The sequence below is a fragment of the Suncus etruscus genome, chromosome 1 (genome assembly GCF_024139225.1).
Source record: "Suncus etruscus isolate mSunEtr1 chromosome 1, mSunEtr1.pri.cur, whole genome shotgun sequence".
Classification (NCBI taxonomy): Eukaryota; Metazoa; Chordata; class Mammalia; order Eulipotyphla; family Soricidae; genus Suncus; species Suncus etruscus.
In genome coordinates, this window is record NC_064848.1 from 181,927,788 (window position 1) to 181,947,355 (window position 19,568).

Consider the following 19,568-nt stretch of genomic DNA (forward strand, 5'->3'; position numbering starts at 1 on the left):
GTCACACCCAATAGTGCTCAGGGGTTACTCCTGACTCTGCACTCAGAAGTTGCTCCTGGGGTCGGCGTGGTGGTGCTAGAGGTAAGGTGTCTGCCTTGCCAGCGCTAGCCTAGGACGGACTGCGGTTCGATTCTCCAGCGTCCCATATGGTCCCCCAAGCCAGGAGCAACTTCTGAGCGCATAGCCAGGAGTAACTCCTGAGCGTCACCGGGTGTGGCCCAAAAACCAAAAAAAGAAGTTGCTCCTGGCAGACTTGGGGGGACCATATGGGAAGCCGGGATTCAAACTGAAATCCACCTTGTGTTGGCCACATGCAAGGCAAACACCTTACCACTGTGCTATTGCTCTGGCCCTAGCAGGGACATTTTTTTTTAATGAAAAACTTATGAAGTAGGGCCCGGAGAGATAGCACAGCGGCGTTTGCCTTGCAAGCAGCCAATCCAGGACCAAAGGTGGTTGGTTCGAATCCCGGTGTCCCGTATGGTCCCCCGTGCCTGCCAGGAGCTATTTCTGAGCAGACAGCCAGGAGTAACCCCTGAGCACCGCCGGGTGTGGCCCAAAAACCAAAAAAAAAGAAAAAAGAAAAACTTATGAAGTAGTCCTGCTCTCTACTAATGTAAAACTTTGTTTTGTTGTAGCTATTCAGCATAAATATACGAACTGGAAGGCTTTTCTAGTGAAACGACTTACTGGTGCCAAAACACTTCCTCCTGATTTCTCTCAAAAGGTAAAGATAAGATTTTACACAGGACCTAAGTACCAAATGAGAGCCATGAAAGGAAATGAGGGAAATGTTGTTTTTGTTTTTTTTTTTAAGGAATTGTTTTAATTTAGTGAGCCAGAAGATCAGGTACTTTCAATATTTTGACTTGTATAATATAAAGGTTTTGTTTTTTGTTTTTTTTTTTAGTTTTTGTTACAAATTTTGAATAGTTTGTTCATTTGTATTTCAAGGTTTCAGAGAGTATGCAGTATCCTTTCAAACCTTGCATGAGAGTCGAAGTGGTTGACAAGAGGCATTTGTGTCGAACACGAGTGGCAGTGGTGGAAAGTGTAATTGGAGGAAGATTAAGATTAGTGTATGAAGAGAGTGAAGATAGAACAGATGACTTTTGGTGCCATATGCACAGCCCATTAATTCATCATATCGGCTGGTCTCGAAGCATAGGCCATCGATTCAAAAGATCTGGTAAGCACTTTTCGTGAGAACTCCTAAAAGTATTCGGGCTGAATTCTACTTGTAGTTATTTTTCTCTACAGAATAGCATAGATCAAAAATAACATTCTAGGGTCAGAGCAATAGTACACCAGATAGGGTACTTGCCTTGCTTACCAGGGTCCAATCCCCAGCATCACATATGATCCTCTGAGCACTGTAAGGAACACAGAGAGCCGGGAGTAAGCCCTGAGTACTGCCAAGTGTGGCCCCAAAAATAACCAAAAGAGCCTTCTAAAAAATAGCATTTTAGTTCTCTGGTCTACTTATTCTACCTTAATTATGGAAGGCTCTGTCCAGAATATTAATGTCTCAGGGCTAGAGAAATAGCATGGAGGTAAGGCATTTGCCTTGCATGCAGAAGGACAGTGGTTCAAATCCTGGCATCCCATATGGTTCCCCGTGCCTGCCAGGGGCAAGTTCTGAGCTCAGAGCCAGGAATAACCCCTGAGCGCTGCCGGTGTGGCCCAAAAACAGAATATTAGTGTCTCAAATGATTCCTTTATCTTCCTTTCACCTCCTTTAAAAGTATGCATTTTTGTATGAGCCTTGGGTTCAGTTGCTAGCAACTCCCCCCCCCAATAAATATATTATTGTTCACATCTACATTTGTTTTATTAGACCTACTCAGCCCACTTAAAAGATATAAAAGTAGGGGCTGGAGAGATAGCACAGCAGTGTTTGCCTTGTAAGCAACCGATCCAGGACCTAAGGTGGTTGGTTCAAATCCCGGCATCCCATATGAACCCCCTGCCTGCCAGGAGCTATTCCTGAGCAGATAGCCAGGAGTAACCCCTGAGCACCACCGGGTGTAACCCAAAAACCAAAAAATAAATAAATAAATAAGATCTAAAAGTAGCTTTCCCTATCCTTTCAGTTTTAATCAAAAGATAAAATTACCTCATTAGGGGCCCGAGTGATAGCACAGTGGGTAGGACATGTGCCTTGCCCACAGCCAACCTGAGTTCAATCCCCGGCATCCCATATGGTCCTCTGAGCCTGCCAGAAGTAAGGCCTGAGTGCAGAGCCAGAAGTAACCCCTGAGCACCATTGGGTGTGGCCCAAATACCAAAAAAAAATTATCTGATTAAACTTAATATTAAACACATTAAAACATATTTCTAAAATTGTAATTTCTTAACTAGAATATTAACAGCATTCATTAATGTGTACTGTTAAGAAAGACTGTTGAAGAATATTATTCACCATAAATGTAGACGGCATGTGTTTTTGCCTTGTGAATTTGAAACCTTCAAAGAAACGTGGTTTTTGGTCTTCTGACAAATGCTGACAGATTAGTATGTAACTTTTCCTTGTAGATATTACAAAGAAACAGGATGGACATTTTGATACTCCACCACATTTATTTGCTAAGGTAAGAAGTTTTTATAAGAACCCTCATTAGTAAATTAGGTTTAAAAGAAGGTTGTGGGTTTCTTCCTAAAATTATAAAGATCACAGTTACATGTGTTCACTTAAAAGGATTAAGACTGGTAGTCTGTAGGCATACAACTATTGATTATTATTCATCTTAACTTCTATTTGCCTGAGTTTTCTCTATTCTTCAAATGAAAGTTTGTGTTATACTGCTAGGTAGGCAGGAAAAAAGCATTTGGTATTCTCATCAGGTAAGCCTTTAAAAAAAAAATCAATGATAGTTTATCTATTAAAATGGTTACATTTGTAATGTTAGATGTACTTTCATGTAATTCTTAGGTAAAAGAAGTAGACCAGAGTGGAGAGTGGTTCAAGGAAGGCATGAAATTGGAAGCTATAGACCCATTAAATCTTTCTACAATATGTGTTGCAACTATTAGAAAGGTAAGAGAAATAGATTTTGGGGGGGGGGGGGTCATACCCGGAAGCACTCAGGGGTTACTCCTGGCTCTGCATTCAGAAATCACCCCTGGCAGGCTCGGGGGACCCTATGGGATGTTGGTATTAGAACCACCGTCCGTCTGTATGCAAGGCAAATGCCCTACTGCTGTGCTATCTCTCCAGACCCAAGAAATAGATTTTTTTTTTTTTTTTTTTTTTCTTTTGGTTTTTGGGCCACACCTGGCATTGCTCAGGGGTTACTCCTGGCTGTCTGCTCAGAAGTAGCTCCTGGCAGGCACAGGGGACCATATGGGACACCGGGATTCAAACCAACCACCTTAGGTCCTGGATCAGCGCTTGCAAGGCAAACGCCGCTGTGCTATCTCTCCGGGCCCAGAAATAGATTTTTTTAATAGAGAAATGTAGTTCAGGAACTATAAATTTAAGTTAGTAAAAAAAAAGAAAGGAAGCTGCTTACCAATTAATTTTGACCTAAAAATATGTGTCTATCTGATTGTATTGTGGAGTTTGTTACTAATAACTTTAGAATAAGTTCAGTGCCCGCAAGACAGCTCAGCAGAGTAGAGCTCATGCTTTTTGCCTGAAGGAGACCCAGTGACACGGTTCCCTGGCATTGCTAAGAGTGATCCCGGAACGTAGCTGGGAATTAATCCAACTACCTAAAAGCCAAAACAAAGATTTTAATATCATTCATTTTGTTTTAGTAACATCCATTTTTATCTTATTATTAACATCCATCCAGCCTTATTAACATTTATTTTGAGTTGTTTGTTTTGGGTCAACATGCTTGGGAATCACTCCTGGTGATGCTTCGTGAGAACCAAGGGTGTGCACCTGGATTCCATGTTCATTCCAGCCCTTTGGCGATCTTATGTTCTGATTTGATCGATGAAGGAGGAGGTGCCAGAGTTTGCCATTTTAAATCCCCAGGTGCTTCTCAAATTTGTTCATACTTAAGAACCACTAGTGAAGAAACTACTTTTATAAAAGACCTAGCTTCGAGTGTGGTTTTCATTTCAGTGCAATTTCAACCCTGAATTAAAAACAAATGACTGCAAAGTTTCAGGCACCTGTATTCAAGATCACAGAGTTCAGCACACTGGCTCCAAGCTCTTTTTTATTCATCTCCTTTCACGGCTCATGATTAGAATCACTGCCCATTAGACTTATTTTTGTTTTTTCGTTTCTTTTGTCTTTTGGTCAGACCCAACGGTCCCCATAGCCCACTCCTCGTTCTTCACTACCAAGGATCTCTCCTGGCAGTGCAGTGCTCAGCAGACCATATGGAGTGCCTGGGACAGAACTTAGGCTGACTGCATTCAAGACAATGTCCACTGTATTATCTCTCTAGCCACACCTCTTTTATTTAAATATGTCACTTTGGGACCGTGAGATAGCATGGAGGTAAGGCATTTGCCTTCCATGGAGAAGTATGGTGGTTCGAATCCCGGCATCCCATTTGGTCCTCTGAGCCTGCTAGGGGCGATTTCTGAGCGTAGAGCCAGGAGTAACCCCTGAGCACTGCCAGGTGTGACCCAAAAACAAAAAACAAACAAATAAATAAATAAATAAATAAAATGTCACATTGTTGAGATTTTTCAAGCTAGATACCAGTAATAAATAAGATTAAATAGGCAGGCCCTGGAAGGTGGCGCTAAAGGTAAGGTGTCTGCCTTGCAAGCGCTAGCTTAGGATGGACCATGATTCGATCCCCGGCGTCCCATATGGTCCCCCCAAGCCAGGAGCGATTTCTGAGCGCATAGCCAGGAGTAACCCCTGAATGTCAAATGGGTGTGGCCCAAAAACCAAAAAAAAAAAAAAAAAAATAGAGTTTATCTTTCTCAGCAACCAAAAAAAAAAAACACAGCATTGGGATTGGGGCCAGAAAATAAATTTCCCCCTACAACAGATACGGTGTTTTCCTTGCATGTGACAGACCCAAATTAGATCTTCAGCATTTCACATATGGTCCCTGAGTACCACCAGGAATAAGCACTGAGCACTGCCAGCATGGACAATAAAACAGCAGCAGTATTTGTTTTGCTTTTATTTATTTATTTGTTTGTTTATTTTTGGTTTTTGGATCACACCCAGCAATGTTCAGGAGTTACTCCTGCTCTACCTAAGAAATCACTCCTGGGCCGGGCGGTGGCGCTGGAGGTAAGGTGCCTGCCTTGCCTGCGCTAGCCTAGGACGGACCGCGGTTCGATACCCCGGCGTCCCATATGGTCCCCCAAGAAGCCAGGAGCAACTTCTGAGCGCATAGCCAGGAGTAACCCCTGAGCGTCACAGGGTGTGGCCCAAAAACCAAAAAAAAAAAAAAAAAAAAAAAAAAAAGAAATCACTCCTGGCAGGCATGGGGGATCATATGGTATGATGGGATTCAAACCACTGTTCTGCATGCAAAGCAAATGCCCTACCTCCATGCTATCTCTCTAGCCCTTATTTTTGTTTTTCTGCCATACCAGGAGCTATACCTGTGGAGGTACTCAGCGAATAGTATAGTGCTGAGGATCAAACTAGGCCTCCTCTGTGCAAAGCAACATGTTGAGCTTCTTCTATGGCATGCATATTTTCCTTGTAAGAGACTTTTAAATAGGTTTTGTTTTTTGTTTGTTTTTGTTGTTGTTTTTTTGGTTTTTTGGGCCACAACCGTTTGATGCTCAGAGGTTACTCCTGGCTAAGCGCTCAGAAATTGCCCCTGGCTTGGGGGGACCATATGGGACGCCGGGGGATGAACTGCGGTCCTTGGCTAGCACTTGCAAGGCAGACACCTTACCTCTAGCGCCACCTCACTGGCCCCAGGTTTTGTTTGGTTTGTTTTTTTTTTGGTGGGGGGGCTTGGGTTTTAGGCCACGGCCAGCTGCGCTCAGGGATTACTCCTGGCTCTGTGCTCAGAAATCGCTCCTGGCAGGCTGTGGGGACCATATGGGATGCTGGGAATCAAACTTGGATTCGTCCAGGTTAGCCGAATACAGGGCAAATGTCCTACCGTTGTGCTAGCTCTCCAGTCCCTTTCCTTTATTTTTTTTTTCACTTTGTTTATTCTTTGATGTAAATTTTTAAATATATCACTTGATATGGCAATTTTTTTTTTAATCACAGTTTAAAAGCTTACATTTTTGTGTTGTTTGTTTGGACTGGTCCCTAATTTTAAACACTTGGGATTATTTCCATTTGAAAGGTGCTGGCTGACGGATTCCTGATGATTGGGATCGATGGCTCAGAAGCAGCAGATGGATCTGACTGGTTCTGTTATCATGCGACCTCTCCTTCTATTTTCCCCGTTGGTTTCTGTGAAATTAACATGATTGAACTTACTCCACCCAGAGGTATTTCATCCTGCTTTCTTGTATCTATTAGCTATTTGTAGCACAGCTTAAAAGATTTTTTTTGCATGAACATGTAATTTGAGTGTCTATGTGAAGTATAATAACAAGCACTATGTTGCTCCAGAAATATAAAATGCTAATTAGTTTCTAACTTTTTGATAAGTGGTATTTTATTACTACAGAATTTTCCCAAGCAAGCCATACCTTTTACCCTGTGAATTGGTATTCCAAGACTGGTTGAAATGATGGTGGTTGGGTCAGTGGGTTACTGCATATATATATATAAACTTATTTTAAAAATAGGTACTTGGGCCGGGCGGTGGCGCTAAAGGTAAGGTGCCTGCCTTGCCTGCGCTAGCCTTGGACGGACCGCGGTTCGATCCCCCGGTGTCCCATATGGTCCCCCAAGCCAGGAGCAACTTCTGAGCACATAGCCAGGAGTAACCCCTGAGCATTACCGGGTGTGGCCCAAAAATTTAAAAAAAAAAAAAAAATAGGTACTTGAACCTCTGAAAAAAAGCAGGTTTCTATCTTTAGATTACCATGTGACTTTTTAAAGAGGACATATCTTTATATAGTTCTTTGATTTGCCTAATTTTTTTTTTTTTGGTTTTTGGGTCACACCCGGCAGTGCTCAGGGGTTATTCCTGGCTCCAGGCTCAGAAATTGCTCCTGGCAGGCACGGGGGACCATATGGGACGCCGGGATTCGAACCGATGACCTCCTGCATGAAAAGCAAACGCCTTACCTCCATGCTATCTCTCCGGCCCCCTGATTTGCCTAATTTTTAATTAAATCACTATAGAGGTGCAAGTTGTTGATAGTTCAATTTTGGTCATACAGTGTCTCTTCATTAGTGTTTCCCATCATCAATTTCTTCAGTCTCTCCTGTTCTCATAGTCTGTTCCCACACCTCTGTTCTTTTTAAGTTTAAGGCACTTTTCTTCTCACAGTTTTTTTTTTTTTTTAAACTTTGGTACCTGAATCTTGGCTTTTTCTCATATGTGAGGAAAGCTAAGTTCATAAAAAGTTTGGCCAGCTAGTTTTCTTACTACCAAAGAAGAAAATATCACTGCAGAGAGTTTAATGCTAGATTTTTTTAATAAGTATATATATGTATGTATAAAAGCAAAATCTGTAGTTTTTATAACCATTTTGTTATCTAACTTAAATATGAGATTTTTCTATTTCTAACCAAATTACTTGAGTTACTTTTTATAATTACCAATGAATTATGTTTTTCAGGTTATACAAAACTTCCTTTTAAATGGTTTGACTACCTCAGGGAAACTGGCTCCATTGCAGCACCAGTAAAACTATTTAATAAGGTAAATTTGAATAATGGCATAGTAATCATGAAATTTTTTTGTTTTGTTTTGTTTTGGGGTTCATACCTGACAGCACTCAGGAGTTACTCCTGGTTCTATGCTCAGAAATCACTCCTGGGGGCCGGGCGGTGGCGCTCGAGGTAAGGTGCCTGCCTTACCTGCGCTAGCCTAGGAGACAGACCGCGGTTCGATCCCCCGGCGTCCCATATGGTCCCCCAAGCCAGGAGCGACTTCTGAGCGCATAGCCAGGAGTAACCCCTGAGCGTCACCGGGTGTGGCCCAAAAACCAAAAAAAAAAAAAAAGAAATCACTCCTGGCAGGCTCAGGGGACCATATGGGATGCCGAGATTCGAACCACCGACCTTCTGCATGAAAGGCAAACGCTTTACCTCCATGCTATCTCTTCGGCCCCATCATGAAATGTTTTTGATATCTCATAAGTGCAATATTTTTAATCCATTTTAACCTTTTTGTTTTGTTTTGTTTTGTTTTGTTTTGGGGGCCACACCCGTTTGACGTTCAGGGGTTACTCCTGGCTATGTGCTCAGAAATCGCCCCTGGCTTGGGGGGACCATATGGGACGCCAGGGGATCGAACCACTGTCCGTCCTATGCTAGCGCTTGCAAGGCAGACACCTTACCTCTAGCGCCACCTTCCTGGCCCCCCATTTTAACCTTTTTAATGGATTTTTAAATGATTTTAATTCATTTTAACCTTATTTTTTTATTTTATTTTTAATTAATTTTGTTTTTGTTTTTGGGTCACACCTGGCAGCCCTAAGGCGTTACTTCTGGCTCCATGCTCAGAAATCGCTCCTGGCAGGCTCGGGACCATATGGGATGCCAGGATTCAAACCAGTGACCTTCTGCATGAAAGGCAAACACCTTACCTCTCTGCTATCTCTCCGGCCCCAATTAATAAAAATTTTAATTGAATTGCCATCAGATACACAGTTACAAAGTTGTTCATGATTGTTTCAGTCATACAATTTCCAGCACTCATCCCTTCACCAGCACAGATTAAATACAACTCTAACTGATCAAATTGTCTTTGGGAGCCAAAATGCATGCTTTGCGTGCAAGAGCACTACCAAGAGCACACCAAGTACTAAAAACAAACCCTTGATGTGACCCAAAAACGAAGTTTTTGCCTTTATGGTAGAATTTTCTAGTTCAGTTAATACAAACAAAATACTATTTTTTTTCTTTTTTTTTTTTTTCTTTTTTTTTTATTTTTTTTTTTGTTTTTGTTTTTGGGCCACACTCGGTGTTGCTCAGGGGTTACTCCTGGCTGTCTGCTCAGAAATAGCTCCTGGCAGGCACGGGGGACCATATGGGACACCGGGATTCGAACCAACCACCTTTGGTCCTGGATCAGCTGCTTGTAAGGCAAACGCCACTGTGCTATCTCTCCAGGCCCAAAAATACTATTTTTTAAGCCTAGGAAGTAATGTTCCTTTTGCTTGTTTTGTTTTGAGCCACACCCAGTGATGCTAAGGGGTTACTCCTGGCTCTGCACGTAGGATCACCCTGGCAGGGTTCCTCATCCAAGGCAAGCACTGTACTATCACCTTCACACCCATAATACTTTTCTTTTTAATTTGGGTAAACCAGAACTGAAAATATTTCCTAGCTTGGAGCAGGTGGGGGTGGCTGCTACACCCATTGCTGCTCAGGAGTGACTCCTAGGTCTATATGCTCAACAGACTATCCGCTGTCCCAAGGGTCCACCCAGGCTATACCGTATGCAAAACAAGCCCCTTAACCTTGTACTTCTCTCCAGCCTTTCCACACTAAGTGCTGATATTTCAGTACTCAAAGAAATATTCGGATTTTTTTTTTTTTGGAGTTAAATTTTATTTGTTTAGGTTATTTTTTCTTTCTTTGTGAATAATAAGTAGTACTATACATTCTTTTCACCCATGTTAATGTTTTCTTTTTCATATTAGGATGTTCCAAATCACGGATTCCGTGTCGGAATGAAATTAGAAGCAGTAGATCTCATGGAGCCACGATTAATATGTGTAGCCACAGTAACTCGAATCATTCATCGTCTCTTGAGGATACATTTTGATGGATGGGAAGAAGAGTATGATCAGTGGGTAGACTGTGAGTCTCCTGACCTCTATCCTGTAGGGTGGTGTCAATTAACTGGATATCAACTACAGCCTCCAGCATCACAGTGTAAGTTGGTATACAGAAAAGGTGTCCTTTTGTAAAAATCAGCAATTCTCCAGAAGACTATCTCACATAAATCATCTTGTGAGCTCACAGGACAAGAATAGACCTATGTCTGATTGGTTGCCAGGTAAGATCTTAAGACTCAACAACAATATCACAGAATCAGACCATGTGTGCCATGGCTGTGAACTCAATAGTCAGTTACATTATGACTATAGAAACAACAGTAAGAGCACTCGCCAAATTAAACTTACTTGACTTATTTGAATGAGTTAAATTATTAGAATGTTATTAGTATTTAACTTGTATTACTGAATAAAATGTCGAGTCAGTTTGAGACTCATAAATTTATATGAATAAGTATTGTCATTTTTATGTTTTATGTACCTTTATAATGATAGTGTTACTCTAAGTTGTATCTGGAATTTGAAAGCAATTATTTAGTACAAGTTTCCTTTTTATTTTTCAGCTTCAAGAGAAAGTCAATCAGGTTCATCCAAACAGAAGAAAAAGGCTAAGTCCCAGCAGTATAAAGGACATAAGAAAAGTGGGTGACCACATGGTGTTTGCTATATACATTTCTTAAATTGTTAATCAATTGGGGTGATTGTTTTCTTGCACAGAAAAAGATATCTTTTCTAAAAGCCAGTGTCTGTGCATTCTGTATTTGCTTAAAGGTGCAGTATGCCATAAAAGGCAAACCTTTCAATAATGACAAATGTTTATGTTTTTAATCAGCAGGAAAATTTGATATAATATTTAAAACATGTAAAAATTAATCTACAAAGTACTCAAAATAATACATGAATATATTGAAAATTAATCCTTATTTTTAAAGTTTTGCTGTTTTTGACTTGGTTTTGTTTTTGTTTTTTTGGTTTTTTTTTTTTTTTTTTTTTTTTTTTTTTTTGGTGCACGCCCAGCAATGTGTTCAGGAGTTACTCCTGACTCTGCACTCAGGAATTCTTCTGGCAGTGCTCATGGGACCATATGGGATGCTGGGACTCTAACCCAGGTCGACCATGAGAGCACTTTACCAGCTCTCCAGCCCCTTAAAAACATTTTTATTAAAAACTTAAGTAGAAGCTTGATGTTTGCAATATACTTGAAGCCTAATAAATCATCCTCCTAAATAAAAAAATATTTTTTTCTGGAATGGTAGATAGTAAACTAAGATTTTTGCCTAGAATTTGACCAACCTGGGTTTCACACACATACACACACATACCACCACACCCCACACACATACACACACACACACACACACACACACACACACACACACCATGGTAGATAGTAAACTAAGATTTTTGCCTAGAACTTGACCAACCTGGGTTTCTCACACACACATACACACACACACACACACACACACACACACACACACACACAATGTATGGTCCTCTGAGTATCATTAGTAAGCCCTGATCACAGCTGAGTATGGCCCAAAATCCAAGTGGGAGAAAGAAACTTTCGTAATATGATGCAAAAAGGACCAGAGTTATAAAATGGCTGGTAGGACACTTGCCTTGCCTGTGGCCATTTAAGGTTCAATCTCTGGAAACTACGATAATCTCCCAAGTACTCCCAATTCATTGAGTGCAGAGCCAATGCCTGAGTATTGCTGGATATGACCCAAAACCAAAAGGAAAGAAATATTATTGGATTAATGGTATATAATATATTGGTAGTTGTGTTTAGATCTTTAAAAGCCATTTTCTCATCAAGAATGATACAGGTTTTTCTCTCTGAAGCTTGTAGAATTTTTTATTCTGTGATAAGATTCTTTTTTTTGGGGGGGGGGGGTCACACCCGGCAGCGCTCAGGTGTTACTCCTGGCTCTATGCTCAGAAATCGCTCCTGGCAGGCTTGGGGGACCACATGGAATGTCGGGACTCGAACCACCATCCTTCTGCATGCAAGGCAAAGGCCTTGCCTCCATGCCATCTCTCCAGCCCTGTGATAAGATTTTTGGTGGGGGGGTATTTTGGAGGGGGCTCACACCCAGTGGTACTCACAGGTTTACTCCTGACTTTGTGCTCAGAAATTGCTCCTGGCAGTCTCAGGGAACCACATGGGATGCTTAGATTTAAACCACCATATGTCCTGGGTCGGCTATGTGCCAGGCAAATGCTCTACCGCTGTGCTATCTCTTCAGTTCCTGTTGTAAGATTCTTTTTATGTGGGCTGGAGAGATAGCATGGAGGTAAGGCGTTTGCCTTTCATGCAGAAGGCCATTGGTTCGAATCCCAGCATCCCGTATGGTCCCCTAAGCCTGCCAGTAGCGATTTCTGAGTGTGGAGCCAGGAATAACCCCTGAGCGCTGCCTGGTATGACTCAAAAACCAAGATTCTTTTTGTTTTTGTTTTGTTTTTTTTGGGTCAAGATAATTTTTATGTAAAGGTTTTGGCTTGTTTTTAGAGCTGTACCCAGCAATGCTAATGGACTATTTCAAGCTCTGTGTTGGGGCCATGCAGTGCCGGAAATTGAACCCAGGCCTCCTGCATGTAGAGCGTTCACTTAGCCATTAAGGTATGTTATCCATTCCCTTAAAGATTTTTTGGTTCTGGGCCACACCCAGCGGCGCTCAAGTTACTCTGGCTCTTTGCTCAGAAATCATTCTTGGCAAGCTCTGGGAATTTTATGGGATGCTGGAGATTGAACCCAGGTCAGGCATGTGCAAGGTAAAATGCCCTACCCACTGTGCTATCACTCTGGCCCCTAAAGATACATTTTAAAGTAAAATGTAAATTTGAGCAGTAAGCCTAAAACAGGTTTTTCCTGCTGATTCTCTGTATGTTCACTTAATTGGTAGTCTGCCTCATGAACTACCAAGAGAATTGAAGCAGTGTCTATACTGTTCATATTATATCCTTAGCTTTCTTTATTGGGGGAGTGGTAGGAGCCACACCTGCCTGTGCTCAAATGTCACTCACTCTGGGTGGTGCCTAAGGAACCATGCATTGCAGGGTAGTCAACCCTGCATGTAAATTTTGCATTCAACACTTTGAACCACCTTCCTTCCTCACTTTTTTCTAATTATAGTTATGTTTTTCAGTAGGTAATTTCAAACCTCATACCAGCCACTGCACTGGTACATGAATTTCCTTCCAGTATGAAATCCAAGTGAAACTCACAATATTAGTAATCTTCAAGCTACTTTCATATTATAGGTATAAGCCCCCTACATGTCCAAAATTACTTTGCCCATTGGCTGCATTTCAGGTTTGTTACTCCCCTAAACGAACTTCAGGTAGATTAAGGTGTTTTCTCATTTATCTGGAAATGGTTATGAAACATTAACCCAGGAACTTAATTTTTTTGTTTTACGTTTTGGGGCAACACCCAGCAGTATTCAGGGATTTCTTCTGATGGGGCTGGGGATCATTGGGTTGCTAGGGATCAAACACTGGTCAGCTGTGTGCAAGTACTATTGCTCCAGCCCCACACAGTAACTTCCGTTGGCGGTCTAATCATGGCAGCTGTGATTGCTAAGCTTTCTGTCAGAGTAACTAGCACAGTCTGTTATATCCTATCTCTCTGCTTTCTATTGGCTAAGACTTTGAGGTGTCTTATTTTTTTTTCTAAGATGTTGAATTAATGTTTCTGAGAAACAGGAATGTAATTCAGTGATAGAGCATATGTTTCTGATGTATAAGATCCTGGGTTTAATCCCTGCACAAGTAGTTATCAGAACTCAACTCCGAACATTATGTACAAAATTTCCTTGCCTACCTGGTACCTCTCTTTTTTGTTTGTTTCTAGCTAATAGGGTGTAATGATTTTCTTTAAATAAATAGCTTCCAGACATAAGAAGAAATAGAAATCGAGTGTTAAAATAATTTATTTAGCATTACCAAATTTCTCAGCTGGAATGATGTATATAACTGAAATGCAACATGCTATCTCTCCGACCAGAGCATTGAAATTTCTAACAATAGAGACAGAGAGAAAGCACAGAAGTAGGGCATTTGCCTTGCATGCAGCCAACTCAGGAAGGACAGTGGTTCAACTCTCAGCACCCCAAATGGTCCCCAAGGCAGCCAGAAGTGATTTCTGAGCACAGAGCCAGGGTAACCCCGAGTACTGCCACTAGGTGTGACCCCCCCCCAAAAAAAAAAGAAAAGAAATTTCTAACAATAATAGATAGACCACAGAAGCTTTAATATTAAGTTTGCCTGCAGATTTTGTTCTGCTGTTTTATCTCACAGTTCTTGTCTTTTTGGCTAATATAATCTATCACTGTATTCGATACTGCTTGTTTTTTTGTTTTTTTGTTTTTTTTTGTTTTTTTTTTTTTTGGTTTTTGGTTTTTGGGCCACACCCGGCGGTGTTCAGGGGTTACTCCTGGCTGTCTGCTCAGAAATAGCTCCTGGCAGGCACGGGGGACCATATGGGACACCGGGATTCGAACCAATCACCTTTGGTCCTGGATCAGCTGCTTGCAAGGCAAACACCGCTGTGCTATCTCTCCGGGCCCTGTTTTTGTTTTTTTATTTTTTAAAACCAGGACATTTATTCACAAGACTAGTTGTTGAATTCCTTAAGATGAACTGGATGCTGCAACAGCTGCTCTCTTAGGTTTAGGCATTGTTCCCTCACGGAATCCATGTCTGAATCTGCGGTACACAATTTTCAGGTGCCTCATATGACCGGACCGGTGGTGTTCCTCCTCTTGGCCTTGGCGCTCCAATTGTACTTTCTCTTGCGCTTAGTGGGGTAGCCACACTTGCCATAGGTAGACTTCCGCAAGTGGTAGGCCTTGGAGCTGCAGCGGCAGCACAGCGTGTGCGTCTTGTTGCGACGCTTCCCGAACGATGACGTCCCCTTGGTCATCTTGCTTTTATGGCGGGGACCAAAGAGCCTTTTGTTTTTTTTTTTAAATAGATGATTGGTTTCATTGTTCTAGTTTGTAATGAGCTGTATTCATTTATAAAATGATTAGCTACTAGTTTGTGTTTTTAAAAATAAGAACAGGCAGAGCCAGAGTGATAGCAGAGCTGGTAGGACATTTACCTTGCATGTGACCAACCCGGGTTCAATCCTGGGCATTCCATATAGTTCCCCAAGCACTGCTAGGAGTAATTGCTTAGGCGTAAAACCCTGAGCATCACTGACCCAAAAACAAAGAAAAATAAGAACAATGTTCTGCCACAAGATCATATAGTCTATTGTATGCATAATATGTCCAATCTCACTAGCCTCTTCTCAAGATAAATTAATTATAGAACAGAAACACCAGCAGTAATTTCTCTACCATCTTCAGAAGCAATTGCAAACAGTAAATTGTCAAAAGAATCTCCTGGGATTCTTTTCTCAAGTGTGTTATACTTTAGAAAAAAATCTTTTTTTTATTTTTTAACTTTATAAATTGGTTGTTGGGCCCCAGCGGTACTCAGGGGCTACTCCTGGCTCTCCACTCAGAAATCCCCCCCCCCCCCCGGGGCAGGCTGGGGGACCATATGGGATGCCAGAAATCTAACTGGGTCCCTCCCAGGTTAACCAAATACATGGCAAACACTCTACCACTGTGCTATCTCTCCGGCCCCTAGAAAACAATCTTTTTTGTTTGTTTGTTTTTTTGTTTTTGGGCCACACCCGGTGACGCTCAGGGGTTACTCCTGGCCATGTGCTCAGAAGTCGCTCCTGGCTTGGGGGACCATATGGGACTCCGGGGGATCGAACCACAGTCCGTCCTAGGCTAGCGCAGGCAAGGCAGGCACCTTACCTCTAGCGCCACCGCCCAGCCCCATAGAAAACAATCTTAAGTGATTCCTGTACATGATTTTGGTTTGGCAATTGAGAGTTGACTGTATATTCACTGGTAGCTTAGTTTCCAGTTTGCTTTTCATAGGAATACTATCTGATATAGATTTATCTTTTAGTCTGACTTTGCAAAGGATTATGTCTAGAGGTCCTTGCCCTGGGTCATTAGCATACTCTTGAAGAAAGCATATAATTTAGTCACAGAGATACGTAAGTATCCTTAAGCTTTTGACCTGATTAATGTAATATGCTTGGTTTTTAGTATTTACAATTTCAGATATTTTTGATTGGTGGTGCTGAAAGCATTGTATCAAATGCTTGCTTATGAAATAACTGAAAGACATTTCAAAATAATTTTTTGATTGCTTAAGAACTTGCAGACAGTAAAATTTAAGTGTTAGAAATGCATTCAGAATAAGAATTATGTTTTCTGAAAGTGAATTGTAAATGAAAAGTTAGGGGAATGTAGTTCATATCAGTGATATAACACTGGTAGTACTGATTTTCCCCTGAAAACTAGTGTTTGAGCTTTCGTGGTCATTAGATTGCTATTCTGAAAGTAAGATTTTAAAAACCTTTTTTTTTTTTTTTTGGTTTTTGGGCCACACCGGTGGTGCTCAGGGGTTACTCCTGGCTGTCTGCTTAGAAATAGCTCCTGGCAGGCACGGGGGACCATATGGGACACCGGGATTTGAACCAACCACCTTAGGTCCTGGATCGGCTGCTTGCATGGCAAACACCGCTGTGCTATCTCTCCGGGCCCTAAAACCCTTTTTAAATAAAAGAAAATCCTCTCTCTTCGATTGGATTTTCAAACACTCCAGCCCCCAGACTGATTTTTCATAAGGGAAATTAACCAGCTATTCTTCATGCTAAATACTCTAGTTAAATTTTGCTTTGTTTTAAGTTGATTTTGAAAGTCAGGAGCCTGTATTGATAGATTACCCCGACTGTAGAAATATTTCCCCCATTCATCCATTCTCTATACACATTCTCCCTCCCTCTCTCTCTCTGCCCTCCTCTCTTGTTAACTCGCCTTCCTCTCACATGCTCTCATTCTTTCTCACATACATTCCTTGTTTTCAGAAATACAAGATTGCCTAGTTCTCTTTTCAGAGTATCCTTTACAACACGACCTTTCCTAATTATATAATGCACTTTTCTTATCACGCCTGTAAGTAAAAGCTTACTTTAGTTTGACTTGATATTTAGAGAGGAAGATGCCAGTTGGGAAGAAGCCTGTCAGTTTGTCGAGCCTGCCCATGACAGGTGGGGTGCGGAGGAGCTTCTCTGGTGACGAAGAGTTGACTCCTCCTCCATATCGAACCCTTCCAGCACAGACAGCCCCGGAGGCCTTCCCACCTCCCAGCTCTAGCCAAGAGTTCAGTCCCAGCCTCAAAACAGGTAATTAGTCACATGAGCACCTCAGGTACTACAGAGGGGAAAGTTGGGTAGGGTGGTGGGAGACAAAGCATGATCTGGCATGACAGGTGCTACTCATTAAATTTTTATTTTTCTTTTCAACTAAGTTCATTTTCACGAGTACTTGGTAGTCACTTCACTCACTAAGATGAATCATCAGAAAAGGACTTGGTTTGTGTTTGTAAAAAGGAGTTAGAGCCTTTAGAGTAGAATAAAGCTGTCATTTCGCCTTACGAAATTTAGAGCTAACTTGTACTCTTGTGGTTTCGTTAAAATTGGCAGACATTTGATATTGCAGTGTTCTGTGTGAATTGACCTGGGGGAGAAATACACTTTTAGGAACTTGTCTAATTAATCAAATACCTAGATGAAACTTTATTCAGAGCATCCCACTATGTCATTCATTGGAAAGAATGTGTTTTGTCTTTCAGTATAAAGTTTGTTCTGGTAGTAGCATTAATCACAACTTGAGTAAGTGAACCTGAGAACCCACTACCTATGTAATTTTGATGTGACTGGAGTGAAATTTATTTCTATGGTTCTGTGTTCTTGCTTATGTAATATCCATATTTTTATGCAGTATTAGATAATTGATCTAGAATTTGAGATTAATTAGTTAAGCAAGTTAGTTGTCAGAAAGATGACAAACTTTTCTTTTTCTGTAATGTAATTGTTGAGAGTAAACAGTATCATAGGCAAGCAGAGGCTTCTCTTGTATATGATGAACTTTAGATGTCACTGCACGTTAGGTACTTTCAAAGCCAAAGTTGTTTCTGTGTTGGCAGGTATTCTATCATATACCATTGGTCTTACTAAGTTCATTTGGTTTTTGTGGATTCAGTAATCATACCCAGGACCTCATACATGAAAGGAAAGTGCTCTGTCACTGAGCTACATCCTTGGCCCCCTCTACTGAACTGTTTGGAGCCGCACACTGTGGTGCTCAATATACTCCTTACTCAATGCTCAGGGCTCACTCAAAGGCCTCTGCATCAAAAAGTCTGCATTCTACCTCATTGACAATCATTCTTTATAATATACTTTATGCTTTAAACTTGGTATAATTAGTATCTCTTTTTCCTTTTCCTCTGCTTCCTAATTTTTTTTTATTTTATTGGGGTTTTTTGGGGGGGGGTTGTTTTTTGGTTTTTGGGTCACACCCGGCAGTGCTCAGGGGTTACTCCTGGCTCTGCGCTCAGAAATCGCTCCTGGCAGGCACAGGGGACCATATGGGATGCCGGGATTCGAACCACTGTCCTTCTGCATGCAAGGCAAACGCTTTACCTCCATGCTATCTCTCCGACCCCTTATTGGGGTTTTGGTTTTTGTTTTTTGGCCCACACCCGGCGACGCTCAGGGATTACTCCTGGCTCAGAAATCACTCCTGGCTTGGGAGACCATATGGGATGCTGGGTGATCAAACCACGGTTCGCCCCCTAGTGCAAGGCAAACACCCTACCGCTGCGCCACCATTCCAGTCCCTGTATTTTTTTTTTGTTTGTTTTATTTTTGTTTTGTTTTGGTTTGGTTTTTGGGCCACACCCATTTGATGCTCAGGGGTTACTCCTGGCTAAGCGCTCAGAAATTGCCCCTGGCTTGGGGGACCATATGGGACGCCGGGGGATCGAACCGCTGTCCGTTCCTTGGCTAGCGCTTGTAAGGCAGGCACCTTACCTCCAGCGCCACCTCATCGGCCCCACCACTGTATTTTATTTTATTTTTTGGTTTTGGGGTCACACCTGGCAATGCTCATGTTACTCCTGGCTCTGTGCTCCAAAATCACACCTAGCAGACATCGGGAACCATTGGGATACAGGATCAAACCTGGGTTGGCTATATGCAAGGCAAATGCCCTACCTGCTGTACTATCACTCTTCCCCTATTTTTTATGCATGTACTTATTGGTTTGGTGATTTTGTTTTGTTGGGTAATATTTTAGAATATTCTTTAATTTTTGATTCTCTGACTATATTTTGATTACCTTGCTTTCTCTCTAAAATCATTCCGATAATCTTTTGGGGAAGGGTTGGAGGAAATTCATGACCATACCTGACAGTGCTTGGAGACATGCCAGAAAATAAAAAATAGCCTTATATTTAGGAGTAGGCTTAGCAATGCTTCTTGTATATAAAAGAGATCTTTTTCAGGGCCAGAACAGTAGAGGTAAGGCGTCTACCTTGCAAGCGCTAGCCTAGGACGGACTGTGGTTCGATACCCTGGTGTCCCATATGGTCCTCCTAAGCCAGGAGTGATTTCTGAGCACATAGCCAGCAATAATCGCTGAGCGTCAACGGGTATGGCGAGAGAGAGAGAGAGAGAGAGAGAGAGAGAGAGAGAGAGAGAAGGAGGGAGGGAGGGAGGGAGAGACAGGGAGAGGAGAGGAGAGGGGAGGGGAGGGAAGAGGAGAGAAGAGAGAGGAGAGAGAGAGAGAAAAGAGATCTCTTTCATATGAAGATTGGAGCTGCAGCTTTACGTTGATGTACAT

General features: G+C 41.8%; 1 protein-coding gene and 1 pseudogene across 1 annotated transcript in view; one reads left to right on the forward strand and one right to left on the reverse strand.

The window, feature by feature from the left end:
• The window catches only part of MBTD1 (mbt domain containing 1), a 66,998-nt gene that overhangs the window by 40,382 nt on the left and 7,048 nt on the right, over window positions 1-19,568 (forward strand). Inside the window, exons 10-17 of the mRNA XM_049771000.1 lie at window positions 639-727; window positions 955-1,189; window positions 2,536-2,591; window positions 2,933-3,037; window positions 6,240-6,387; window positions 7,633-7,715; window positions 9,664-9,898; window positions 10,365-10,442. Of these exons, the coding sequence (XP_049626957.1) occupies window positions 639-727; window positions 955-1,189; window positions 2,536-2,591; window positions 2,933-3,037; window positions 6,240-6,387; window positions 7,633-7,715; window positions 9,664-9,898; window positions 10,365-10,442 (1,029 nt within the window). The remainder of the gene's footprint in view (window positions 1-638; window positions 728-954; window positions 1,190-2,535; window positions 2,592-2,932; window positions 3,038-6,239; window positions 6,388-7,632; window positions 7,716-9,663; window positions 9,899-10,364; window positions 10,443-19,568) is intronic.
• Window positions 14,384-14,731, reverse strand: LOC126004764 (60S ribosomal protein L37-like; annotated as a pseudogene).